This window comes from Drosophila navojoa, chromosome 4, assembly GCF_054131105.1.
Source record: "Drosophila navojoa isolate 15081-1374.11 chromosome 4, UAZ_NAV_1.0, whole genome shotgun sequence".
Lineage (NCBI taxonomy): Eukaryota > Metazoa > Arthropoda > Insecta > Diptera > Drosophilidae > Drosophila > Drosophila navojoa.
The window spans coordinates 5765634-5792556 of NC_142892.1; the positions used below are offsets into that span (position 1 = coordinate 5765634).

The following is a 26923-nucleotide window of genomic DNA, read 5'->3' on the forward strand; positions in this document are numbered from 1 at the left end:
AAGAAGCGGGAATGAGAATGTACAGAGCGTGAGAGGGAGAGAAATAGATGTATAGATAGGTATATATAGAAAGATAGTGAAACAAACAGATTAAATGATAGAGAGAAAGAGAGAGAGAGAGAGAGAGTGAAGAGAAGCGATTCAGTCTGATATTTAAAGAGAAAGAAAAAGAGAGGACAGGCAGAGAGAGAGAGAGAGGGAAATGAAATGAATAGAAAACTGGTAAAAGAGATAAAGTCGATTAGAGAGAGAGAGGAGTAAAGAGAGATTATCTAAGAAGTGTTAAAACGATATTGACGGAGTGGAGAAAAGAAGAAACTTATCAAAATAATAGCTTTAGCTAAGGGAGAGCAATTGTAAGTTAGTTAGTCTTTTAAATAAATACAAGCAGAAAGAAAGAAGCACAAAGAAAGTTGCTGTCTATGATTTCACTTTAATTTGTTGATTGAATTTTGTTTTCCATTTCATTCAATTTCAATATTTTCCCTTTGTGATTACTCACATTGTGATTGATTGCGTTTTCGCAAATTACTATTCAATTGCGAACTTCCAGCTGATTAACACTTCGTTGAGTTTGAATAATAAATACAAAATTGCAGTCGAGAGTTGCGATTCGCAATGCTACACACCCCAACAAAGTTGGGCAATATTTGAGTAACCCAATTGCATACGCTGGGAATTATTTGCGCCGGTGATATGATAAGCTTTCCGATCGACAACTGAACACAATGGCAAGAGCAGGAAAAGCGATCTCAGCGACCAGTTGGACCCGTTCATTTCCTTTCGCTTGCCACGTTGCTGGGAAAACTTTTGCCATGCTCGACTGAGTCGAGCTCGATGGGATGCTAATCCAAAAGGCGGTTTTGCTGTATGCATTAGCAATTAGAGCCTCGAATTCGAGTCGAATTCTGCCCCCTCCTCTTGCTCCACTCTCTCGATTTGCTGTGTGAATTTCAAACTTAAATAAAAACGGCGCAGCAAATTTGCTGTTTGGGCTTTCAGATCAAATCACATGACTTTAATTCAACTTGGCGCGATATAAATATGTATATGTATGTATATATATGTGTGTGTGAGTGAGTTGAGTTGACTAAGACTAGAGTGGCTCCAAATGATTAGACACGCGCGGTCAGAATGACAGGCTCTGCCTCCACCTCGGCGACCTTAGCCTTGAGCTTCTCCTCCACCTGCTTCAGCTTCACAATAGGCTGATCCGCGGCGGTGGTGGTGCTGGTGGTGGTGGTGCTGCTTGGGGTGGTGGTGGTTGTGCTGCTGCTGCTGCTCGACTCGCTTGTGGTTGCCTTCTCTGTGGTGCTAGCCTGCTCGGGCTTGGCACTCGTGCTCGTGCTCGTGCTCGTGCTCGTGCTGGCGCTGGTGCTCTGCGCCTCGACACTCTCCACGGGCGCCGTTGAGGTGATGGAGGTCTTTGTGATGCTGATCTTGGTCTGTTTGCCATCGCTGCTGTCTTTGTTGGCATCCTCGGTGATGGTGGCCGACGTGATCTTGGTGTGGTGCACCTGGAAGGTGGGTATCAGCGGCACAGAGACACCGTTCTGGGGCAGCACAGAGACACGATCGATGATCAGATGGGCGGGTCCGGACTCATCGCTCAGCGGCACCTTCTTTGTGGTCTGCAGCAGAATCTTACGCTCCTGCGAGCCGTCGGCCTCCGCAGGTGCTGCTGTCGTAGACACAGCATCCTCGGAGCGTTTCGAAATGCTGTGCTCATTGCTCTCCAGGGGCTCAATGGCTGCGACTGGCTTCACCTCGACCACCTCGGAGCCTGCGGCGCTGGCGCCATTCAGGCTGAGCGCCGACTGAAACAGACTGTTCTCCAAGCTGCCAATCAGCGTCTGGAACGAGACCTGCTTCAGCTGGCCATCAGCGTTGGACAGCACCTGACGCTTGACCACATCCTGCGGCGTCTCGCGATCCACGGGCGCATTCCTGCCCAAGAACAGATCATTCAGATCAAAGGGCGCGGCACAGCTGCAGCCAAAGGTGACAGCCAGTAGCTATTGAGCGAGACAAGGGGAGCAATAGAAAGCGGGACCATATATTAGCTGAAGATCAGTTGGAAATGGCAGCTGCTACTCACAGTGAAAATCAATGTGCTCTTCATGGCTCAGTGGTTGTTGTTCAATTGAATTTCCGAGTTGTTTTCTCCACAAAGTCCAGATTGATAATAAGTTCGCTGACGAGAAGTGTGCGCGTTTTTAAGCGTAACGCCGGACGACCTAAAAAAAAAAAAGTTTCAGCTAAGCTTTCAGTTAGCACTCTTCAGACGTGGCTCACACAACAGGCGAGATACAGTTTGGTGTGTGTGTGTGTGTGATTTTTTTGTTTTTGTTGAACTGGTTTCGAGAAGAAAAACCTGCGAATTCTCCTTTAATTGCGGTTATTTGTTGTTTTGTTTAATAAATTGAAATATTTGTTCTAGAAGTTCTGTGATATAGACATACATATGTATATACATATACACACACATTCAAGGGAACTCTTTCAAATTAATGGTAATAGATACAACCTTCGGCCAAGAAAGAGAACCAATTCAAGGATTGATCCGAATGTCAGGAAAGACCACCGCACCCAGCTGAAGCTTTCGACTGTTTACTATTTTGTATCGCAGCTAAACTCTGTCGCATAAGCTGCAAATTAATTGAATTAACATTGGTTTGCGATATGATTTTATTGGATTTGTATTCATTTCCAAGAAATCCAATTTAAAACAAATACATATTTATTTATTTTGATTTACGAACAATTTAATACGCTTCAAGCGAAATTTTGTGTCTGACTAATTTTGGCGGAAAACGATACGCAGCTTAAACAGCCTCTCTAATCTGCTGGTCACAATTGTTTACTTAACAGTCGCTACTGAACCTGCTTTCCACTCTGGGATTTGGCAGGGGATTTTCAAGAATTGATTGCCTGTTAAGTGGAACAAAGAGCAATGAACAATTAGAATAAAGTCGGCAGCCGAAAGAGCTCGAAAATTGGAGAAACTGAAGTCAGGCATAGCTCGTGCTATATGGCATGAGCTCATGCCGTGACATCCAATCTATTTTTGCCTATCCACAGAGTTTACAGTTTTTATTTTAAGCTCAAATGATGCGACGTTAATTAATATTGAAAGCCCAACAAAACTGATTGGCTATTAAATGGAACAATGAACAGTTAGAATCAAGTCGAAGCTGAAACCGCTTGAAAGAAACTGAAGTCATCTCTTGCCATATCTCACGCCTTGTCATCCGAACTATTTTCGTATATCCTCAGATTTTATAGCTTTTATTTTAAGCTCAAATATGTGACGTTAATTAATATTAGAAGCCTAACCTAAGCTATTGAATTCCAATGTGCAAATTGATCTATAAAATTTTCCATAAATCTTTCAATTGCTGCTGCCCGAAATTGAAACTCGGAATCGTTGGACTTCAGCTCTAGTTCCTACAGCTCATGAATGCAAATTTCGGGATTCGTCTGGTTTTTTGGGCCTGTGAAGCAGCTCAAAGCAGTTGTGGCCTGCTCAAACAGAAAAGAAGGCGATGCCGGATGGAATCGCAATCTCTAATAATTAAACGTTTTTGTTGAATTAAGAAATTGTCAAATAAAAGCGAAGACTAATTAGGTAAATATTTAAATATTTAAGTCTTACCAAACAGCAGCTGCTAAAAAAAAACTCTCGGAGAATAATTTGGAAAAATTAATAGAAATAAATTATTTGAGTATTGTTAAAAAAAAAAAGAATATTTAAGAATAATTTTGCAAATTAAATTCAAAAAGTAAAATAAAAAATGTTTAAACTTTGAATAACAGCATTTGCCTAAGATTATAGCACATGAAAAATAAATATAAATAAACGAAGAACTTATTGCTGCTTCACACGCTGCGTATGAGTGATTTCCTAATTTAATTTTCAAAATGTTAAAAGTAAATGATTTCAATATATTGCAGTGCTGACTGGCAATAGTTGCTAAATAGTTTATAGTTTTAAGAAGCAATAAATATAGCAAACAATAAGCAGCAATAAACTACGAACTTTCTTCTGCACACACGCTACGTATGAGTGACTTTTACGATGCACTTTAGCCACACACACTGCGTATACGTAATATTGCATGCTGTGTACTCGTTCTTTTAGTTTCAAATCCAGATGAAATTTGCTTTATTTACCTCATCGAATACAAAGTTGTAAACGCCTGCCTGTAAGACAAACACTCACGTCACACGCTGCGAATGCGTAATTTTCTACAATCAGCCAGACAGCGGCGCGTGCAGCGAGCTGACGCACTCGCTGGCAATGTTTGCAATGAACCTATTTTTGGGACTTAGCCAGCGGGTAAACAACCAATTTGACATCAACATAAAACCGTATTGAGCGCGCTTTGCACCAACATGAGATTTGCGTAGACGGCCTCCGCTATTGATATTGATATTCAATATTGAAACGAGCACAATTAATTAGAGCCTGTTGACGGCGCAGCTGGGGGAAGAAGCAGATTAAGACAATAGATGGCCCCGTGCCCTGTGGGCCGGCCGGGCTGCCCAGAGACAGCGAGAGCAGAGACTGCCGAAAGAGGAAAACCTGTCAGCCAATTAACAGGTGGCAATAATTACGCGGAATCGCATCTCGCAATTCGCACCTGAGCAGCGACTATAAAAGCCGATGATCCGCACTAATTAGGCTCAAACTTGCGAAGAACAGGCTAGGGAACAGAGCAACCAACAGCAACAGAAACAGCAACAGTACAGCCTTATTTCGTGAAAGGGCAAACCAATTGAGGAGGCGTTCGAGAGATGAATTCACCACAACATGCGATCCTAGGAGCCGCTGTGCTCGGCATGCTGCTCGCCTTTGGCTGCACGCTGCCCGTGCTGGATGTCAGCTCCGGACTGGACAATGCCACCCTCGAGCAGCTGCAGGCGAATGACAGCGATACGCCCAAGAATCTGTAAGTAGCAAAATCTGTGAATAAATACACTGAGAGAAAGGAAGATGTGAGATAAAAGCTAGGCAAAAGTGACACCGAGACTAAAGTGGTTATGGTATTCCAGTCAACTGAAGTTTACTTTGTTGTGCCCTGAAAGTGAAGTGGATATGAGATTAAGTATGACAAAAACCTTAGTTGAAGTTTACTTTGTTGTAGACTGTGAGAAAAAGTTAAACAAAAGCAAATGCAATTTTAGTTATGTTTTCTAAGCTCTTTACTGAACTTGACTGAACCATAACTTTTCTTGTTTTTGCTTAATCTACTAAGCTTCAGATCTTAAAACATCCTTATTTAGAGAAAAGAAGAGAAAAGATTATTGCTTAAACGTATTCAAATATTTAATAGTACTTTTTTTATAATACCAGATTTTAACTGAATCTAAAGTTCTTTTTAAAAGCAAACTTCCAGTTCAAACAAATGCTGTAGTTAAGCTTTTTAAGTCCTAGTAACTAAACCATTCATCTGATATAATCTTTTCCCTAAGTGTATACCTAAGAGTTTGCCAACTCTCCTCTCCAACTGCAATGTTTTTCTAATTTCTCCACTCACTTTAGGTACGTGGTCAAGGCGGTGGTCTATGAGATCGGCATACTCACCGAGGTGGGCGACAATGACACGGACTTTGAGAGCCAGGAGCGTGTGGATCTGACCTTCTACGATGCGCACACGAATCAGAGTCACATTGATCTGGGCAATATACCGCTGCCCATTCAGACCAATGTCTCCGGCCAGGTGCTAACGGGCATTGCCCCCATCAACATCGGCGCATTCAGCAGTCCCCAGGAGCTGCTCCAGACGCTCCCACTGACGGGCAGCATTGTCAATATAACGCACAGTGACACGGCCTTCTATCAGCTGACCAAGTCGAATGCGAGCGACTTAGAGAAGCCACAAGTGCTCAGCGAGGATGACTTAGCCAAGCTGACGCATGCCTCGGAGCTGTTCCCGCCGAACGGAGCGCTAGGTGGCCTGGGCGGGACAGCCGCCTCCAATGATTTGGACGATAAGTCGGAGGAGGAGTCGCAATAAATCAATTGAAGCTAAACTCCAAATTTGGAATTCTGATACCGAAATAATGCAGTGCGTTGTGCCCCCTATCATAATACCCATATGAAACACATATCACATAAGAAAAAGTATTGTAAACCGTAGTAAATAAGTGTTATTAGCGACAGTGTTAGACAAGACTGCAAGAGATGGAGTCCGTTAGGTAGAACAAGTAGAAAGTACCGCCCTCAGCATTGACTTAGCCATAGTCAAATCATTTTTTGTATACGTAAACATAATAATTAAAGAAAAATGAACAACCAAAATAACAAATTTTATAAGTGCTAGATCAAATGGGTTTTTACTGGTGGGGTGGGCCCCATGTGACTGGTAGCTGCTAAAAGCTTTCCATCCATTCACACTTCTCACCTGAACTTGAATGATTAATACAAAATTTACTGTTTTACTGTTTTCATATAAATGTTCATGTATGTATGTATATATAGAGAGGTAAGCGTTTATGATCTTGACTTATAAACTTTCTTTCCGGTCTAGCACTCCATTCATATCTATAAATCTATATTACTTTTTACATTACAGTCAGTCTAGTCTCATTATTTTGACTGAAGTTTGAACCCGTTTTAGAGGTCATTTTAATTTCGCGCATTCTTGTGAAATAAATGCTCTAATTAAATAACAACCAACAAAGCAAATTGAACTATTCCAAACTGTTCCATGAGTTACAGCTTATTGCACAATTAGCGCAGCGAAACAAAAACTCTACTATCATCTATATAACTATGTATATCCCATGTACGTATGTATGTATATCGATATATATTTATAAAACTCTCAATTCTTAGTTTCATTTTTTTTTTAATAATATTAAATGCCTTTTTTGATCTACCACAACTGCAGCTAGAAAGCCTTAACTCTATAGCTAACCTTAGCTTTATAATACATACTTGCTATATATAGTTACCGCATAGTCCATATATACTCCATTGATATGCCTTTTGAAAAATCAAACGATATTATAGATTTTATATTAACTAGTTTTTAATTTTTCTCATTTTCATTTGTTGGTTTTGTTTGTTTGTTGTTGTTGTTGTGTTTTAGTTTGTTTAACTGTAGTACATGATTTCTTACGTCCTAGTAGATGATATATTTTATATTAATAGATATTGTTATATATATATTTATATAAATATAAGTTTAAACTTGTACACGCAAAATTAAAATTTGTTGAACGTCTCAGATCAGATAAGAGAACCACCCCGAATAGCGAAGTTCCGCCTCGATTTCATTTAAACCCCTCTCCCACGCCCGCTAACCCCCTTTAGAAAGCATTTTCAGCTCCCTCATCATCCATCGTACTTGCCTAGCTCATGTGTTTTACGTAGCTCTCACACGACTTATCGATAACAATGGACGAGTCTATTGTTATCGACTTGCCATTGGCGTGTTCTTGTTGTCTGTGTGTGGGTATGTGCTTGTGTGTGTGTGTGTGTATATTAATATGTACATACTGCAACGCACATTTAGATACTCGAATTCGTATATAGTATAAATAATATTTAGTTTTTAACTAATTTACATAGTCATATAGACGATGCGCTCTAGCGGCTTCTTTTTAAAATATATATATATTTATATGTGTGTGTAGTTGTGTAAATATACGTGTGGGTGTGTGTGTGTGTGTACTTAAAATGTAGGTGTGTGTAAATTATGCATGGTATGATAATTGTGTTTATTAGTAGTAATAGCTACAATTTCAACTTATGTGCACATGCCATATATCAACTAAATCGTAACTAGAATCTGAAATCTGTATCCGTATTTGTATTCTGCATCTGTATCTGCTGTGTGTGTATGTGTGTGTGTATCTGAATAATCATAGTCGTGTGTTTCTGTGTTAAGTGGTAACATTTCTCTTAATGATCGACGTATATTTAGGTTTAGGTTTAGGTTGCTTTGTGGTTTTTTCTAAACGTTTCATTCCGCTCGCTTTATACAGTTCTGGCTTACTAACAAATCATAGATATATTATATTATATATATATAGACGTTCGCGTCGGCGCAGCCTTAAAATCATATAATAACTAATCTTAATGCGCCAGCGGCCAAAATGCTGCAGCAAAAACTATGCGAGATTAGGTTTGTTTGTTTCTTTTTGTTTTTCATTCTTTCTTTTTGGTTGATCCAATGCGCCGTTTAATCTGCAAGTAAGATATATTCATATATATTTATATAAATTAGCTGACAGTTTGTATATATTTCATTTGTCGACTTGCCTATGACATGACTCTCCATATTTGTGATCCGTGGCTTCGATGCGGGCTGTGGTATGATGGTGATCTCATCGTTGATCTTCAGCGGCTTTAGCAATGATTCATTCGCGGCTCCGAGCGCGTTGCGCGCCATGCCACCGGCACCACCAGCACCACCACTGCCACCACTACTGGACTGTGCGCTATTCTTCTTGCTGTCCATTGCCTTTCGGGCCACGGTGCTATGCGCCGTGTACACATGCGTCTCAAACTGTTTGTACATGCCAAAGGTTGCCGTGCAGACGGTGCACTTGTACGATAAATGTGCAGGTTTCAGGGTCATATGATGATCGCGCGATACGTGATTCAGTAGCTTCCATTGGTACATCTATATATATATATGTAGGGGAATGTAATTAGAGATTGTAAATTTGAAAGCTCTTTAGACTTACCCTGCCACAGACGGGACAACGGCCGGCATCTTTGCCCTTGTTAGCCGCCTCCTGCATAGAGCTTGTCACTAAGCCATGTGAGCCCAGCAAATGTCTTTCCAGACCCTGATCCGTAAAGAAACGGAACTGACACTTCTGACAGTTCAACGGTGGACGATTGTAGATCATCTTGGGATGTATCTGCATGGCAAGAGAGTGACCCCATTAGCAACTGATTGAGAAGTAGATAATTATAGTTCAGCGTTTACCTTCACTTTATGCATCCACTGCATGTGATTGCGCAGCTGTTCCAGATCCTTGATATAGCCATCGCATATCTCGCAGATGACAAACTGCGCCTTGTTGTTGCCGCCGCTGGGACTCTGGCCGGGCTTCATGCCAGCCGCCGCCGCTGTCGCTGGCGCCTTGCTGGACGAAGCAGCGGCCGCATTGCTGCCAGCTGCTGTTTGTCGAGGTAGTGGCGTTATTGAGATGCTCGGCTGGCCCGCGATGGGCTTCTTAGACGCTTGCTGTGATTGGACAGACAGACATTGGTTAAATATTGCACGAGGTAAAGCAGATTAGTAAGTGACTAACCTGCACAAGCTGTCCGGCAGCCAGTTGATAGCTGTTGGGCAGCGACAGTGCCGCATTGCCGGCGCCAATGGCACCGCGTACGGGCGCAGGATTCCTAACCATGCTGTTGGCATTGGGCATGACCTTGGGCAGCTGTGGAGCGCGTTGTCTCATCTTGGCGGCATTTTGGGCTGCCAACGCGGCGGCCTGCAAATTGCGCGCCTGTGCGGCTGCCTGTTGCTGTTGTATGGTTGCCAGAGCTGCCTTTTGCGCTGCTGCCTGCGCCGCCATGGCCTGCAAATTTAATATGGAATAGTTAGTTCTTGAGTTCTTGAGGTGGGACAGTTGCTCTATAGCTTACCTGGTAGGCGGTGGCTGTGCCCACCAGTCCGTGGCGTGGCTTGATGCGCGGTATCTTAGCGGGCGCTTCCCAGTCATTGGGCGGCGCCAGATTCAGTTCCGGCCGGAACTTCTTGGCGCAAACCGGCTGATGGCGTGCCAGCTTCGCCTTGCCATTGTCCTCGAAGCCGCAGTTGGGACACGTGTGATAGGGCAGCGGCTTTATCAGACGCGCCTTTATATTGTGCACGGCTTCCATGTGGTAAACGATCTCAGTGGCATTCCGAATCTCAAATGTACAGAAGTTGCACTTGTATAATACGCCATTCATATGCGGCGTCTCGTAGTGGTTCGCCATGGACAACGCTGATTCGGACTTGAAATTACAGAATTCACAGCGTTTCATTGTGAACTTGAAGGGGGCGTTTTTCGTCTTGGAGGCTTGCAGGTTGCCGCTCAACGCATTGATGGCCATCTCAAAGTCCTTGGGATCCCGCGACAGAGATTTGCGCATCTTACGCTTTTGTAATCGCAACAGATCCGACTGCACATACTCCTGCACCAGGCCCACACCAATGTCCATAAAGAACTTGCCCAACGGACTCTCAAAATAGTTCTCCTGGCCAGGTTTTGCGGGTACATTGGAGGCAGCGCCGCCTGAAGCGACGACTGCAGCGGCGGGTTTGATGGCGCTCTTCAGGGCGGAGATATCATCGCTGACCTCCTTGATTAACACCTTGGTGCGCACACCTGACTCGGAGTCATCGTCGTCGTCGTCATCGTCATCCTCATCTGATTGCTCTGACCACGATTCATCATCGCCATTCTTCCGCTTCTTTTTACCCGCTGGAGCATTCGTTGTCGCCGTGCCATCCGCATTCGATTTGTCCTCTTTGTTCTGCTCGGTCATCATGTCAAACTCGTCCACCTTGTCCGCCACGGCCAGGTCCTCGGCCGAGAGCGCATACTTCGTCTCAATGGCCTTGATGACCTCGCGTATATTGTCGTTTGGGGGCTTCTCATAGATGTAGGGCACAATAAACGATGGCGCCTCCAGCACGAACATATCGTCCGTCAAGCCTGGCAACAGATTCGCATTGTTTGTCATGCTGGGCAGCCCGGCAGCAGTCAGCGATAGTGTGGACGGAGTCAGCTGCACTGTGCTGCCCAGTCCGGCTCCCGCAATGCCGGCCATCGGCACCAGTTTCGGTGGCGTATTGCCCAGATTGGTGGCCACTCCGGTAACGGCATTCGTTATGGTCACCGGATAGACAGCACCGCCGACCCCTGCAATAGTTGGCCCCGCCTCGTGTGGCATTAGAGTGCGTGCATCCTTGATGGTCAGCTGTCCCAGGCCAATGCCCATGCCCGCACCCATTCCGGATGGGGTTGAGCTGCGCTGTCGCTTGCTATTCGGATGCAGGTCGTCCATGTCGCTCTTGCGCTTGTTTAGCGCTTGGTCGCTGGGCGAAATACTTGGCGGCGTATCATCCTCTATGACCACACAGTCATCATCATCATCGTCGTCCTGATTGGCTGGTGCTGGCGGTGCTGGCTGTGGTGGTGGCGGCGTTGGCTTCACAACGGCTGGCAACGACTTTTTGCTTTGCGGCGTCATTGGCGTTGCAGCCGTCTGTCCCGTCTCCGAATCCGAATCGGAGGGAATGAGCACTGCATCATCCGAGGAATCAGCGCTGCTTGACGCAACCGCTGCAGGCATGGCATTTGCTTTGCTAGGACTTGATTTTGGCTTGGCAGCAGCTACGGCTGTTGATGGTGGTTCCTTTTGTTCCGTCAGGTCTGCCATTTCCTCATCGCTATCCTCGTCCAGATTAACCACAGCTCCTGCATCATCATTGCTTTTCGTTGCTTCCGCTGCTGTGGCCTGCCCGTTGGGCTTGACAGCGGGCACAGCATCAGCAGATTCTTTAGCCTTTGGGCTCTCTGTGAAGCCATTCATTGGCGTCTCCTTCTCCTTCTCAATATCTGTCTTCTCTTTCTCGTGCACTTCGTCCTCCTCGGTATGCATTGCATCGCCATCGGCTTCCGAGTCGGTCACCGTTTTAGCTGTGCCACTTTGCTGGCTAGCCTCCTCCTCCTCGTCATCCACTCCATCAACCTCTTCTGCATTCTCCACCCTCTTCTTCTGCTCCGATCGTTCACTCTCCTCTTTATCGGCAGTTGGCTGTGTAGCTGCACCCAGAGGATCTTCGGCATCGCAACTGTTTTCTGCAGTACTGCCTATTTTTTCATCCTCGGCATCTTCGTGATCACCATTGGTGGTCACCTCCTCCTCCTCCTCGTCGTCCTCATCATCTTCATTTAGCTTCGACTGTTTGCCATTGCCATTCTCTGTGGAGCTAGAGCTGGTTATTTGTGAGTCACCCTCCTCAGTGTCATCCACATCCATGGCTTCGGGCGCAGGATTCGGATTCGACTTGCAATCATCGTTGCTGTTGCTGTTACTGTTACTGTTGCTATTGCTATCCAGCGGCAGCTTTGTAGCTGTAACTGCATCTGCTTCCGTTTCCTTTGAGGGCTTTATCTGCTCATCCTTCTCCAGATCAGCTTTAGAGTTTGTTTTCTGCTCATCTTGCGTCTCAGCCGGGCTGCTGCTTCTGCTGTTGCTGTTGTTGTCGTCGTCGTCGTTGGCTGCCCCCTTGGCTAGTATATTGGTTGTGGGCTCGGCAACGCCCTCCGGCAAAACGACGTCGACTTCAGTCATTTGTTATTTTGTTCTATGGTTTTTGGAATGTGCCTCTTGGTCGATAGATGTCGCTGCTGCTGCTGTTGTCGAGGATGCGCCTGTTCAATTAGATCGATAAATGAATTTTGATTAATTTCCACATTCTATGCATGTTCATTGGCTGTAAATCGATAGCTCATAAGTTAACTGGAAAATATTTGGCACATAGAAACTGAAAGCCAAAGCGTAAACATCAACGAAAGACTAGAGCAAAGAGGAATTGGAAGAAGCAGGAAAAAACGCAAACTTGCAGAAAACTAATCAAATAGAGCACAACACAAAATTAACAATTGCCAAAAAAAAAAAAAAAAAAAAAAATTATAAAGCAAAGAAAATTGAAATCTAGGTGAATTAAGCTAGCCCTCCCTCGTTACATCCCCTCCCCCTGACCCATAACAAGAGAGGGGGCAGCAAAACCTAAAAGAGTTAATTGAGACAAAATGGCTGCCATATTGGATTAAAACTAAAATACAATTTAGTATGTATGTATGTAAATACAAGTATATATGTATGTATATACATATCGGCATGTTTATATGCAGTTATGTATCTCATCTAACTATGCGCTATCGTATGAAATAACAGAAAAATGAAATTTTGCGAGACAATTATTTATATATTTGCATATATATATATATATATATATATATATATATGTATATATATATATATATATATATATATATATATATATATATATATATATATATATATATACATATTAGTACATAGCTATGTAAAACCCATATATATTCGTATGTATTCTGTTGCATAAACAATTATACATATATATATTTTTATATTTTATATATATTTATATATATACATTACACACATACAAACAGCAGTTACCGAGCACACAGCAACTGCACGATTGACATACATACAGACAACACACACACACACACACCTACATACATACATACAAAGCGCACCGCACAAAACGAGCACACACACACAGACACATATATATACATACATACATATGTACAATCTATATATATACAAACACATACATATATTCACTCTCGCACATATATATACATATAATTATATGTATGTATGTTGATACAAACGGACACGCAGACGCTGGGACGGACAAACAGACAAACGAACGGACAGACGGCCGGTGAGACGACGATGACGGCGTCGACGACGACGACGTTGGCTTTGGCTCTGTGGTGTTGGTTGTTGGTTGGCTGTGGCTCGCTGCTGCTGCTGTAGCTGTAGCTAGCGGCGGCGGCGTGGAGTGGAGTACGGGTGGGTACAGGAGCGTGTTTTGCGCTTGTGTATATATGCATGTGTGTGTGTCGCTGTTTTGATGTATGCGTGCGTATTAGTTTACATGTGTGTGTATTTCTTTATGGCTGTTTGTATGTAAGCAAATGCTATTTTTTAGACAAGTTGCTAACAATTAAATCAAAATTATTTAAATTTCTGCATAACAATCGCACAATAACAAACTCAGATCTAAACATATACAAAGCAAAAACACACAAACTTACAATTTACATTTTACGTCACACTTAAGATGGTAGTGGCAGGTTGTTGTTATTGTTATTGTGGCAATTAACAAAACGATAACACATAAACAACACAATAAAAATAATAAAGGATCTTTTTTGCCAAACGCACAACAAAATTTTTCTTGATTGTGGAGCACACACACACGCGAAGCGAATGAAAAAGAACGCTACGCTAAAGCGCGACAAACGGACGATAGACGGGGGCAACAACAAGGCAAACTGGAAATGGAAGCGGAAAAAAGCGAAAAACGTCGCTACAAACACAGAGTTGCATGGTTGGCAACCCGGTAAGCAGAGTTGCATGTGTTCTCAAAGAGCGGCGCGCCAATGTTATCGGTCAATCGATAAGATTGCAATAAGCGCTTATTGCATGTTGCAACTGGTGCAGCTGCAAACAAAATTGCAAAATTGAAATTAAAACATGCCTTCGACACAACTTGCAGCATACACAGAGATCGGCAAGGCGACATTGTCGGCAGAGCGCCAACTTTAGGCATCGTGGCGCACAAAGAGAGCGACTAGAGAGAACGCACATCTGTTCAGAGGTGTTACGCTCAAAAATAGCGAATGGCAATGTGAAGCGCAAACGAACCGTTTTTGCTACGGGTGAGTGTATGGGTGCGTGCGTGTTTGTCGGTGGATTCGTAGCTGTTGTAGTATTGGAGCGCGCCCATGTGAATGGATGGATGGGAGGGAAAAACAAATTTGACAATTGTACCGCGCGTACGAACGAAATGAACAAAACAAAACTGAAACGGCATTGCTGCTGCCTGTGTTGTCGTTTAACGTATGTGTCGACGCAGTTGCCGGCGTGTTTGATGGATTTTCTCTTTTTTTTTTGTAGTGGGACTGTGAGTCTGCGACGCGCAAAAATTTGAAAATTTCCCGCGTAAACGGATAACAGTATATGTTGATATTGTTGCAGCTTATTAGTGGCAATGAATAATTACACCTAAGTCAGACCAATATTCAATGCGCCCTCACACCGGCGCCGACACACACTCACACACACATTTGTAGAAGTACATATACATACATACATATGTATATGTATCAAGTGTAGTAAGCATAGGCAAAGCGGCGATTGCCCCGACTGTAAGTTTTAAAACTGTATACTCATCACGATACTTCTGCTGGCGCTGCTGATGCTTCTTCTTCTTTCCCAACTTATTTCAGATTACGCTGCTGCTCTCTCGCTCGCGCTCACTCTCTCTCAGTCGCTCTCGCATGCTATGGGCCAATATAATACAATACACATACAAACATACAAAAATATATATATACACACACATCCATACATATGTATGTATACTTATATAAGTATGTCTATTCATATGTATATATGTATGTGAGCTGAATGCCATGTTTGCATGCATGTGTGCGTGTATATATGTATATGTATATGTATATATATCGATGTGTGTGTGATTTGGTCTATATGCAAGTACAAATTTGAAAGTAACCCGCTTCTCACCCCCGTTGATCGGCAACTGGTAGAAGTTTGGCATTCGCCTAGCTCCGCAACCGCTGCCACGGGATTCATTAAGAGCCACCAACTATCGGTAAAATAGTATACATATATATACAAATATATATCGTATATATGTATGTATGTATTTATAATAAAACGATAACAAAACTTTTCTGTTATACATACACGTGACCTTTTCTCTGGTTTGTGTCGTCGTCGTCGTCGGCGTCGGTTGTCATGCGAATTTTAGATACAATTCCTAAGAAAGTTAACCTTGCAGATATTTTTATTTTCTACTTATTTTCTGGTTAAAAACTAAAGATTTTTGAAAGGATATTTTGAAAACTAAAAATGTTCGTATTGAAAAAATGTCCCTATTCTCCAATGAGAGAAACTATCTTAAGGATATATCATACACAAAACCAAAATTTTAAGTAACTCATTGTAATTTAAGAAACTTTTTGGAAAGGTTTTTGTTGAAGGTCGTATTGAAACAATAAGTAAAAGTTCTATAAAAGCCAAAAAATAACTAAATAATTAGTTTGATAACATTTCAAATAGTCATAATAGTAAAATCCTTAATGGCAATTACTAATTTATATTTCTTGTCAGCTGTTCATATAGAAATAGATTGTACTTATGCACATACATACATCTTATACACATATTATACAATATGATAAAAATATAGTAACAAAATATGACTCATTTAAACGTATTTCAAATTTGCAGTATCTAGAGTTGCGATTAACTTTTCCTATGAATATGCCAAGTACCGTATTTATTATATAATAGCTATATAAATATATTACATTATACATGTACATATATATTATATAGGTATTAGTAGCTAAACCAAGGAAGTAGATAATCTACATAAATTTAGACCATTTGACTAATAATCATAAATTTTAATAAACTACAATTAAAAATTTATTGTTAGCTACTTGTTTTTTTGTCTACTTAGTTCTACCTATTGAATACTTTAGATACTTTCCCTAATGAAATCTATAAATTGCTAAGCTAACTATTATGTTAAATCTAAGCTCCAAATTGGACTTATTCATTTCAATTACATTTGGTGAAGTTATTTAATCTATGGTTCATTAGGTATATACATATTCATATATATTCACATATATATAAATAGGTTACCGCTATACATTTGCTAAACATATATCATATTACATGGAAAAAGTATGACCAATTACTATACTCTTTACTATTTAGGTTACGAATTCATCGTGTGTAACAAAATGTTAGTTAAAATTAGGATTATTTAGTAATTACTAATTGGAAAACAATATTTGATGTGATATTATCCTGATGGATATAGTTTTCCAATTTAAGCTAACATCCGAGCTTATCGATCTACGATCTCCATTTGGAAAAGTTGTATGAATTATGAAATTGTTAATGATTTTCTTCAACCAAGAAGAACCAGTTCAATTTCACAATATAAATAAAATATATATATGTATGTATAATAATAAATGTCATTTGGCAAAACATAAAAACGCTAAAAATTTTGCATTCTCATAAGAACTTGGCTTATAGCACAACCACTTAGCCATTAATAATCAATATATTACATATGTATGTACACAGACACACACACATACAAATAAATACATATATACATATACATACATATATAGATAGAGATATATGTATGTATGTAACTTATTTTATACGCAAATTTTAAGTGCGCAGTTTACGTTTATATAAATGTATGTACGTATGAATGTGTGTGCGTGTGTGTTTTGTGTGTGTGTGTGTGTTTGTGAAAGATTTAAGCGCTCACCTAACCATTCACTGCGACCAACCATACAAAGAGGCTGCTGCTGCTGCTTAGTCGTAGATACAGCAGCGAATACAATATTGACAGATTGATGGATATTTGTTGAAATTCTTATAGATTTCAATCCTCGCCAGCCTCGGCGTCCTCCTCGTCCTCGTTGAACGACAATTTGCTGCTGCTCGACTTTGACTTTTTGCTTTTTTTATCCTTCGATTTATGCGGCTTCTCCGATTTCTCTGGTTTGTCCTCGGTTTTGATTTTGGGCTCCTTAACCCGCTGCTTAAATACAATCGGTTGGCTCAAATCCGCCGGCCTCTCAGCTTCTTCTGCAATGCAAGAATTTGTTCATTAGTAAAATAATCACAAGAGTCTAATAAAATCTTTAGACAAGCATTAACGTCTTTTTTATGCCATATGGGCTGTTGCAATAGTAATAATAGTTTTATGCTGTGAACGACTCCGCCTCCACCTCCGCGTGCAACGCAACACGCCCCATTCCACATCCAGCGTCCGCCCATAAATGAGATAGAAACTGATTTTAACTCAGTTGCGAGCGTTTTCCTAGTTGCCTCCCGACAACCGCCCACAAATCCCTCTCTAACACCCTTCAGCCCACTCAACCCCATCTGAGTAAGCGTCTTGCAGTGCTCCTTCGCCTCCACCTCTTCGCCCATTGGACAGAAGACAGTGGCTACCGCTGCTGCTGCTACCGCCGCTGCCCCCTTTAGACCATACACATACATCCACACACATCCACACACACACACACGCACACATACATGTGTCGTCGTCAAGCCACTTGCCGTGCTCTCTTTGTTCGCCTGTTTCGTTCATCATTGTCTCTCCCGTTTTGCTGCTTCATTCATTCTTTCACACGTTTTCACCCGATTTTCTGCGCGGGCCTTCTGACAGCAGCAGAAGCGGTGGCGTCGGCGGCGGCGGCAGCAGCGGCGGCGGGTTGATGACGACGATGGCGATGGCAAACGGTGGCGGCAACGACGGCGACGGCAGCAGCAGCAACAGAGCGGCAGCTGTTGTTGGTTTTGCGATGGCAGCGACGGCGACGGCGGCTGTGGGTCGCCGTTATTTGTTAACTTCTCTTGGCTGCCTGCTTTATCGTGCGCTCCGCTTTGGCTATGATTTTCATCACATGCTCCGCTTTAGCGGAGCCCCAATGAAAATGTCAGTGTGTATGCTTTGTGCCAGCTGTCTATGTGTGCGTCTGTGTGTCTGCGACTATCGATGTGTGTGTGTGCATGAGGGTGCTCCGCTGGCAGTGCCACACTAATTGCAATAATCGAAAGCCAGGAAAAGACAAGGGCATGCGGTACATGGCACTTGGAACTGCTACCATAGATACGCAAGTGGGCGTTGCATTGCGTTGCGGGCGTGGCACATAGAACTTACAACTCCCCCGCTCATCCACACACTTTGCCCTCTTCATTCAATTTTTCGAGGTTAGAATTGAAGTCAAACATGAAAATTAATTTTCCATTGAGCACAAACAAATGAGGAAACTGCAACAAATTCGTACTTTTGCAAACACACAAGCTCAGAGAGCGAAGAAAAAACAGAATTTATAGAAAATCGAACACTTTGAATTGCCCGCAAAAATTTAAAATGTAGAACGCGGTGTTTTTTGCCGTTCGGTTTGCTGCACTTTTGCGTATTTCAATTGCATTTTGTTTATGTTTCATGTACATATAAATTTTTAAGATTTCAATTGCAAAAACACTCGCGCGAAAAGAAACAAACACAGACAGATGCAAGCACACGTTCAGATATACATATATACGTACATACATTTACATATATATACAATATATATGTATATATATATTTCGACATACATACATACATACGTACACAGTGTAGGGCAGAAAGTGGCAGCGTGAAAGAAGCGTGGAAGCGACCGACGCTCGATTCTGACTCAACTGAACTGAAAGCCAAACTGCCACAGACGATAACTACATCCTACCTACGCACACACCGACACGCATTCACATTCACACATACAAACGCAAGTGCACACTACAGCATACATACATATACATATATACAAATACACAGCACGTGTATGTGTGTGTGTGTGTGTGTTTGTGCATACCTTTCGCTATGCGCTGCTGCTCGAGGGCCACCTCATCAGCCGTGAGATCCCCACGCGCTAGGACCACAATCTGTGGCTTTTCGTCTTCTCGCTCAGGTCGCTCCTCACTGGAGTCGTAGTCCTCCTGATCCAGATCCTCTAGTCTTTGGCGCTGTTTATTTTGTTGTTTTATTTGCAACAAAGCTGAGCATGAGCGGGGGCAACTTTGTTTTGATTCAGCGACTGCGACAACAGCTTACCTTTGTTTCGACGGTGGGCCCCTCCTTGTAGCCGATCTCCGCCTTGAGTTTGGCCAAAAAACTGGGTTCCTGTGGCTTCACGTAGGTTATATTATTGCGCTTGGACATAGCAATAAAGACATACGTATAGAAAATTGAGTTTCTTTCAACGCCTATCAATTGGGCTTTTCTTTCTATTTTGGTTGCCGCCGTTTACCTTCTCAGTTTGCACGGCTGTTCGCATCAGTGTTGTGAAACGCACTTCGATCACCATACGATTGTATGAATTTCAGCATAAATTGAACTTATTGCACTTTTATTTTGACTTCGAGGACATTTATATTTATTTTTCTTCAATTTTACAAAATTTTTGTTTTGAAACTTTCTTGATTTAATGCTTCAATATTTGTATATTTTGTTATCGTTTACAATTTTTTTATCGATATATCATAGTTTACAAACAGCTGTTTTTATTACGATGTTTCTTGTAGTGCGCATGAGCGCCATATTCGCTATGAAATTTTAAGTTTGACTATTGTGAATGGCGGTTAATTTGAATTTGATTTGAGATAAGTTTAAGGTTTAGTTGAATTGAAACAGCTTATTCAGCGGTGTTATCATTATTGAAATATAATTGGTTATTGGTATAAATATATACGATTGAAAATGATTTGTTTTGCAGTAGGAGCAGTAAAAACTTTGAAATCCCAACTGTCGCTACGATTTGCTGTCATTCATCTGCACCAATTCCCATGACAGCTTTCTCTTCCGTTATACGGTCAATTTGCTGAATCCTGCTGCCAAATCACCGCAACGCTATCTATGGCCAATAAAAAAGAAGAGAAATTGAGCGAGCTGTCGCATAACTTGCAAATTTTCCACTTCACCTGCAATTCGATGCCGTCTAAAATCGAATTTTGATCAAAACTGACAGCCAAACAATACACAGCGGCATTCATCAACGTTCGCCGTTGTCGCATGCAGCACCAGCACGAGCACCAGCAGCAGTCGCGGTAGCTATCAATCCATTTCCCATTCCCTTGAGCTTCTTCCCCCTCTAGCCTCTCTCTACCGATGCTTCATAATAAATCATCTGTAAATTGATTTCAAAAACTTGCTGCAAAAAACGAGCATTCGAGCAGCCGCTGGGGCTCACATGTTGCCCCAACTGCAGCGAATTTATGCATAAAACAACGACAACAACCACAGCAGCAGCAGCAGCAGCAGCTAGCAAAGAGTTTGAACTGCAGCCTGGCACGCGCTTAAAATCTCACAAGCGTTCCCTCAACTAATATCAAATTGATAGCTTTTAAATTTGATTCCGCGTCTTATCACCAAAAGCGACAAGTTCGACAGGCCCAAATGGAGTGTGCACAGACACACACACTGTGCGTCTCACTCGCTCCCTCTTTCTGTCTCTCTCTGGCACTCTCTTTCCTTATCTGTCTCTATCTCCCTTTAGCTGGCAAAGTTTCTTTTACTTTCTGGGCTGCATTAAAAATGAGCAGCGCAAAACATTTTATGTGTTGCAATGGCAGCAAACTGTGCAGTAGAACGTGGCGTATGCTAGCTATTCCACATACCCTGTAAGACAGTGTTGAGTGGGTATGCTTGAATAGATTTTAGTTATAATGCATCAGGGAAATCCTTATGCATATCGCCTTATGTTAAGCAATTACAGCCTACGTTCCATATGATATACTTATGTAGCTTATGCAAAAAAAACTACAGGGTATATAGCCTTAGTCAAGTTACAAACAGAACTTTCACAAAATTTACTCTTTAAGTACGAATTTTTATGCTATTCTGTCTAGTGTATATATATTTAATACCTCAACGCATTACAGGGTATCACATAGTCCACACAAGATAAGCTGAACTCAGCTTAACTTAAATAGCAAGCTTTGTCGTACTATGTAAATAACTTGCTAATGTAATACTTCAACTTGTCAACTTTGTTGACAAATTACATGGTATCATGTAGTCGACCATTGTGGACTAAGGTCGTAAGTGGTTCAGAATAGTAGAATTATGCAAATAAATTGCGTCACTTCTGTGACATCAAAGTTACATGAAAATTGTTGAGTGTGTTTACATCGTTCATGCAATGAAATTAAAGGGTATTATATGGTACACACTAGTTTATAACCTCAACTTTAGTTGAGGCTTACCGCATTTTAAAAGTTTTCAAATGGATTGTTTTATATTTTAAGTTGATAATTTAACGGGCTTTTAGGCATGCTTTTTTAGTTAATTACAGGGTATATCATAGATAATCATAACGTATAAAGTTGTTCTATAGTTAAGCTTGATAATGTTACTGTTTTCTAGGCATGCTGTTTTGTAGATTATAAGTCACTGGGTGTATCATAAGTGATCATAAATTATAGGGTATGTCATAGTTTATCATAGCTTGACGTGTTTTAATATAGGCGTAAAATGGTATCATAATGCAGATGGTATTGCTTTTTCTGTCTAGGAAAGCTATGAACAGGGCAATGAACTTGTCTTGAAAATTATAGGGTATACTAGATCGTAGCTAAATGTGAAATTCACTGTGCTAAATTACTTTAAATAGCTGACAGCTCCGCATTGTGCAAGTAGTTTAGCTTCGTGTGTCTAGGCTAAGAAGTTACAGGGTATTCTGTGTCTATTACAGGGTATTTTCTAACCCATTCTTTTATATAAGTTGCAGTTGAGTAGCAAGCATCAAGTACTCTGTATATTCTAACTATACAGTCTGGCTGTCTTTACAGGGTAGCTGTTAGCACAGACCACTATTCTCATTCAACTATCAGCTGTTGTTGTTCTTCTTGTGGTTTGGTATTTGGTGTGTGTGTGTGTTTGTTTGTGTGTGTGGCAGATTGATAGCAATTCGAGTGGCTTCCCTTCTTTTTTTTTCGGCTAATCTCTCTCTGCAGCCGTTTCGGCTTGGCCTTGACTAAGCTCTAAGTTTTAGTTAAACATCTTTAGTTACATATTAGCAGCAAATACAAATAAACACATATATGTGTGTCACATGTATGTGTGTCTATGTGTAGCCAAGGAGTCACATGAGTGACTTGAGGAAAAATGTTATCACACGCTGCATCCGGCCGTGCAATCGGGCAGCTGCCGTCGCATCGTCGGCCGTGCTCGTTGCTGCGCTTCGGTTTTACGGTTTCGGTTTACGGGCGAATCGTGCACGCGTTTTTTGCCAACACTCAGATGCTCGTCGGCATTTGGCGCGTGCAGTTGCAAAAGGCGCGTTGCAATCGAGAATAAAATACACCCAAAAGAAAGAAAAGCAAAATCAAATTCAAAATTTTCAAATTTGATTCGAAAACTCAAGTGAATTGAAGTAAACCAAAGATAAACACAAACTAAACTAAACTAAGCTGAACTGAACAGAAACTAAGCTGGCATGAGTGAGCTGAGTGTGTGCTGATAGGCCGCAAGTGATTTTGGAGGCGCGTTTCGCTAATCTTGCAACTAGTGCCACATCCGCTGGGCCAGTCAATCGTAGATGAGCTTGGATTGAGTTGCCTCCGAGTTTCGAGCGAGGTTCGTCTTACGCGTGTTCCACTGTTGCCAATTAAGATGCATGGACTCTGGCCACTGGCCATGCTCGGCCTGTGCCTGTGCCTGGCCAGCTTTGTCAATCTGAGCGACGGGCAGTTTGTGCACTGCCCCACCGCCTGCACTTGCATCGCTCGCACCGTGCGCTGCATACGCTACCGCTCCAAAGTGCTGCCCCAACTGCCGCTGGATACCCAAGTGCTGTAAGTGTAATGTGAAGGGGGCGATGGGGGGGAGGGGGTAGGAGCTGGAAGTGTTCTAGCTTCGGCTATGCTTGGTTTGGTTTACATGCATAAATCATCGTCAAGTTTTTGGCTTTTCGCAAATCCATAAATTAGTTTTTAATGTGCCGCGAGCTGTGGATGAAGTCGGCACTGGATGCTGCCTTGATGGGCTCCTTCGGGCGCCACTCTGCGCAGCCCCTGCCCCAGTCCCAGCCCCAGCCCCAGCTTGCCTGTTGACTCAATTAAACGCTGTCTAACTAACGGCAGAACTTGTTTTTTCTATTTGGTATAGTTGTATGCGTAAAAGCACGTATATATATATTTGTATATATGTATATACCTATCAGAACTGACGTTGCGTTTATGCATTTTCCAAATGTCAGCACTTTTCCCCATGAATTTCCACTCAAGTTTCAGCTGTGGGTCGCTGCATGCAACTTGGCAAATGTTTGTGAAACATATGCATATTTATGCGATAGGCTGACTGCACCACCCAAACGCTGAACCACTCAGCCCAACTCACCCTCCGCTGCGAGGCAACATCAAAAAACAGTTCAAAGTACGATTTCTGTATTCCAAAGAGAATTCAATGAGTGCACGATTTTTTTTTTTTTTTTTTTGTGGGTGAAAACTTAAAAAAAAATCTGTTTGAAAAAAGGAGCAAACTAAAGATCTATAGATCTATATTTAAATATCTGTATTTATGTATATTATATTCTTGTTTCTCTACATATTCAACGACAGATTTCTACTCTATGTATATAATTATGAAAAACTGGCGAGACATTAAATTTAGTTATCTTCTATAACAAAATCTCTATATATGAGAGGAAATCTATTGAATTAAATTGAAAAAAATTCATTAAATATTATTTTGTGGATTACAGCCGATTTTTATGTCATATATCATATTTATAAAACATACTCGTGCATTGGTTTATAAATATGATAATATAATCTAGGAAACAATGATCTATATGTAGTATTATAACATGGGAATGTGAGGATAAATCGGTAGCGGTTCGCTAAGCTGTAAATAAATATATTTTATAATTTCTCCTAAAAAAAAAGAGGATAAATCATCATATGTATATACATAATATACATATACGCATATACTTGATATCGTATATGCCTCCTTATATATACCGAATATCTACTGTATTATAAATGACAATTAATAATCTATAACCTAACCACATATAGAGTACCTAGATTTTTTAGATTTTAGATTATAATTATACATAGGTCTATAATTTAACAATTTTTATGTCTAATTTTGTATAACAAATTCAAGTTATGATTTAATAACTGAAATACTGTGTTATATTTAACCGATATCATTAAAATGGAAACACTTAAACAAGATTAGTAAACTGCTCTAGCTTAATCTCTAGGTTCTCTTTATACTGATAGAAGCAGAGCTAGATGAAGTCAGCCTTCTTGCTTTAAATCTTTAAAAGTCCTGTAAGTTATTCAGATAATTATTGTAAATTGATATCATTTATACAGCAGGTGCATATATATATACATATACATACATTTAAATATCAAGACTTTGTCTTCGGATGACAGATAATCAAACTGAGAGACAGGCAAACAGAGACCGAAATAGAGACAAAGACAGCAGCAGCGGTAAAGATAGAGTTAGAGATAAAGAGAGTGAAAGAGACAAAGACAGCCATCTAACAACAACATCTAACAATCTAACAATAAACTAATTTTGTTTTATAAAACAAACAAGTAAATTAAACAAATTTAATTGAACTATCATAACATTGCTGCCTCAATCAATCAATCTTAATATGCGACAAGTTAGGCATTAATAATTCAAGAGCAACAACAACAACAACAACAATTGTAGCGAATGCAAAAATTCGTATTCGTATTTTCTATTCTTATTCCATTTGGCAAATGATTTTCGGACAATTTTAATTAATTTGTTTCATTTGTGTTGGAGTTGTTTTTGTTTTGTTTCGGTTTTTAGCTAAATGTGGCACATGAACACAAAACGCCTTTGCCCACGCAATTTGTTGCTGTCGTGTTGCTGTCTCTCTCTCTCTCACACACACATACTCTCTCACTCTTTGGCTGCCTCGCTTAACACATGTTTTGACAAAGCTTCGCCAGCAGCATGAAATAAAACAATATTTAAATAAAATGCAATTCTCGCTGCCCGCCAGGCCGCACATATGCTGAGATCTGCAATTGTGTGTGCGAGAGAGATAGATAGAGAGAGAGAGGCGGCTATGTGCAGCTGTAAGAGTAGTTAATAGACAAATTCTTTTAAAGATGTGTAAACGACTTTAAAATGTATTTAGTGAAGCAGAAGATCTGATACTATAAAGGAATATGCATTCCACACCGAGCGAGGTTTTCTATTTTATATATTTTACAGGCCAGTTAGATACCCAGTAAGAGTTGGACTGTTAAAATAAAATACTTAAAGGAGAAGATAGTATATTTGAAGAGTCTATTGAAGTACATACATATATGATAAGCATATATGTATATATATATTTATCTGTCATAGTGCGTTCTATGTTAACTGTGCTTTATTTCCACGATATTTATATATTAAGATTATTATATACATATATAATATTTGCTTGATCGGGGCTTTGCCAAATTTATAAGGGAAAGAGTAGCACGTGCTGAGCCTCCGTGCACACAAACGGAATATTACAGGCAGATTAATTGAGCAATTAGAATACATAAGAATCTCAATTAGCCGATATATATCTGCGTGTATATATGTATAGGTAAACATTCTCACTATCCTCCCTCTCTCTCTGCAATAAATTGGCTATACGGGATAGAATGGATATGCGATAAATTCCTGCTCTGATATAAAAATAAGTAAATATAGAAACAAAGCTAAGTAAATAATCTAAAATCTCAGAGCTTCAATAAACAAAAAGTTCCTTTAATTAATTTCATAGAGTAAACAAAAGTAAAAATCTTAAAAATAGTAATCTAAAATAATATTCGTCAGCATCTAACTACTTACGAGGTATGTGCTAGTCGAGCAGTGGTCAAGCCTCATGAGCTAGCACTCGCATGTGTTTGCCTCAATTTAGTTAATGGCATCAAATTGTTTACATTTTGTTTGTTTTTAGTGTTTTCTTTTTTTTTTTTAAATCTGCAGCTGTGATGAAAAGATGAATAAACATGAGAAGCGTGAGCGAAATGAGAGAAAACGAAAGGGACAGAGAGAATGAATTAAAGAGTGAGAGAGGGGGAGAGAGGGGCAGAGAGAGTGGGATAGCACTTGTCAAATCAGATGTAAGAGTGCGCGTAATGCAATGCAAAATGTAAATGGAAATGGGAAACAGAATGACAGACAATCATTGCATTGAGTTGTTAAAGGAAAATGCCAAAGACTTTTCCCAGAGCAGTGGCCCACAGATTTTCACCTAACTAACGAAGCTGCCCAATTGTTCGACGGAAAATTGCAATTTTAAAGAATTGAATTTCGATTTTCCTTTCTTTTTTTTTGCTAGGGCTTTAAGCCTATGCATGAGAATGCATGCCTAGGGTATTTCTTTTCAAGCTGTGTGGGCATTCATCAATGTTGCCTTGCCGCAGCACACTCAAGCACACACACACACACACACATGCAGCAGCTCAAATGTTGATGCGAATACAAAAGCGCAAACATTTTGACTTTTTGCTAAA

At 40.9% G+C, this 26923-nt stretch overlaps 5 protein-coding genes across 5 annotated transcripts in view; 2 read left to right on the top strand and 3 right to left on the bottom strand.

Annotated features, from left to right (window-relative positions):
* Positions 1-982: 982 nt before the first annotated feature.
* LOC108651022 (uncharacterized) lies at positions 983-2237 on the bottom strand. Its single transcript, XM_018100418.3, has 2 exons — positions 2099-2237; positions 983-2015 (listed from the first exon to the last, which is right to left on the bottom strand). Exons 1-2 carry the CDS (start codon positions 2120-2122, stop codon positions 1116-1118), a joined length of 924 nt encoding a protein of 307 aa, XP_017955907.1. The 5' UTR covers positions 2123-2237; the 3' UTR covers positions 983-1115.
* Positions 2238-4673: 2436 nt separating this feature from the next.
* On the top strand, positions 4674-6332 carry LOC108651024 (uncharacterized). The gene is made up of 2 exons (XM_018100421.3): positions 4674-4952; positions 5546-6332. Exons 1-2 carry the CDS (start codon positions 4798-4800, stop codon positions 6018-6020), a joined length of 630 nt encoding a protein of 209 aa, XP_017955910.1. The 5' UTR covers positions 4674-4797; the 3' UTR covers positions 6021-6332.
* Positions 6333-8136: 1804 nt separating this feature from the next.
* On the bottom strand, positions 8137-12319 carry MEP-1 (zinc finger protein MEP-1). The gene is made up of 6 exons (XM_018100401.3): positions 9617-12319; positions 9277-9549; positions 8949-9209; positions 8701-8880; positions 8273-8636; positions 8137-8197 (listed from the first exon to the last, which is right to left on the bottom strand). Exons 1-6 carry the CDS (start codon positions 12317-12319, stop codon positions 8193-8195), a joined length of 3786 nt encoding a protein of 1261 aa, XP_017955890.2. The 3' UTR covers positions 8137-8192.
* On the bottom strand, positions 12192-20049 carry LOC108651026 (uncharacterized protein KIAA1143 homolog). The gene is made up of 4 exons (XM_030384463.2): positions 19485-20049; positions 19246-19396; positions 17142-17464; positions 12192-12399 (listed from the first exon to the last, which is right to left on the bottom strand). Exons 1-3 carry the CDS (start codon positions 19590-19592, stop codon positions 17259-17261), a joined length of 465 nt encoding a protein of 154 aa, XP_030240323.1. The 5' UTR covers positions 19593-20049; the 3' UTR covers positions 12192-12399; positions 17142-17258.
* A 2647-nt stretch (positions 20050-22696) lies between these two features.
* Positions 22697-26923, top strand: part of Pxn (Peroxidasin) — a 32226-nt gene continuing 27999 nt past the window's right edge. The window contains exon 1 of the mRNA XM_018102064.3: positions 22697-23224. Coding sequence (XP_017957553.1) covers positions 23043-23224 — 182 coding nt within the window. The 5' untranslated portion in view covers positions 22697-23042. The remainder of the gene's footprint in view (positions 23225-26923) is intronic.

Bases quoted from the DNA above. Each gene is read 5' to 3' on its own strand.
- LOC108651022 (XM_018100418.3), bottom strand. From the start codon at position 2,122: ATGAAGAGCACATTGATTTTCACT. The intron at 2,016-2,098 runs GTGAGTAGCAGC...CTCGCTCAATAG, and splicing joins AGAGCACATTGATTTTCACT to CTACTGGCTGTCACCTTTGG.
- MEP-1 (XM_018100401.3), bottom strand. From the start codon at position 12,319: ATGACTGAAGTCGACGTCGTTTTGCCGGAGGGCGTTGCCGAGCCCACA. The intron at 9,550-9,616 runs GTAAGCTATAGA...TTAAATTTGCAG, and splicing joins GCACAGCCACCGCCTACCAG to GCCATGGCGGCGCAGGCAGC. The intron at 8,881-8,948 runs GTAAACGCTGAA...CTTGCCATGCAG, and splicing joins AGTGGATGCATAAAGTGAAG to ATACATCCCAAGATGATCTA.
- LOC108651024 (XM_018100421.3), top strand. From the start codon at position 4,798: ATGAATTCACCACAACATGCGATCCTAGGAGCCGCTGTGCTCGGCATG. The intron at 4,953-5,545 runs GTAAGTAGCAAA...CACTCACTTTAG, and splicing joins AGCGATACGCCCAAGAATCT to GTACGTGGTCAAGGCGGTGG.
- LOC108651026 (XM_030384463.2), bottom strand. From the start codon at position 19,592: ATGTCCAAGCGCAATAATATAACCTACGTGAAGCCACAGGAACCCAGT. The intron at 19,397-19,484 runs GTAAGCTGTTGT...CAAAATAAACAG, and splicing joins GGCCCACCGTCGAAACAAAG to CGCCAAAGACTAGAGGATCT. The intron at 17,465-19,245 runs GTATGCACAAAC...CTTGCATTGCAG, and splicing joins GCAGCAGCGCATAGCGAAAG to AAGAAGCTGAGAGGCCGGCG.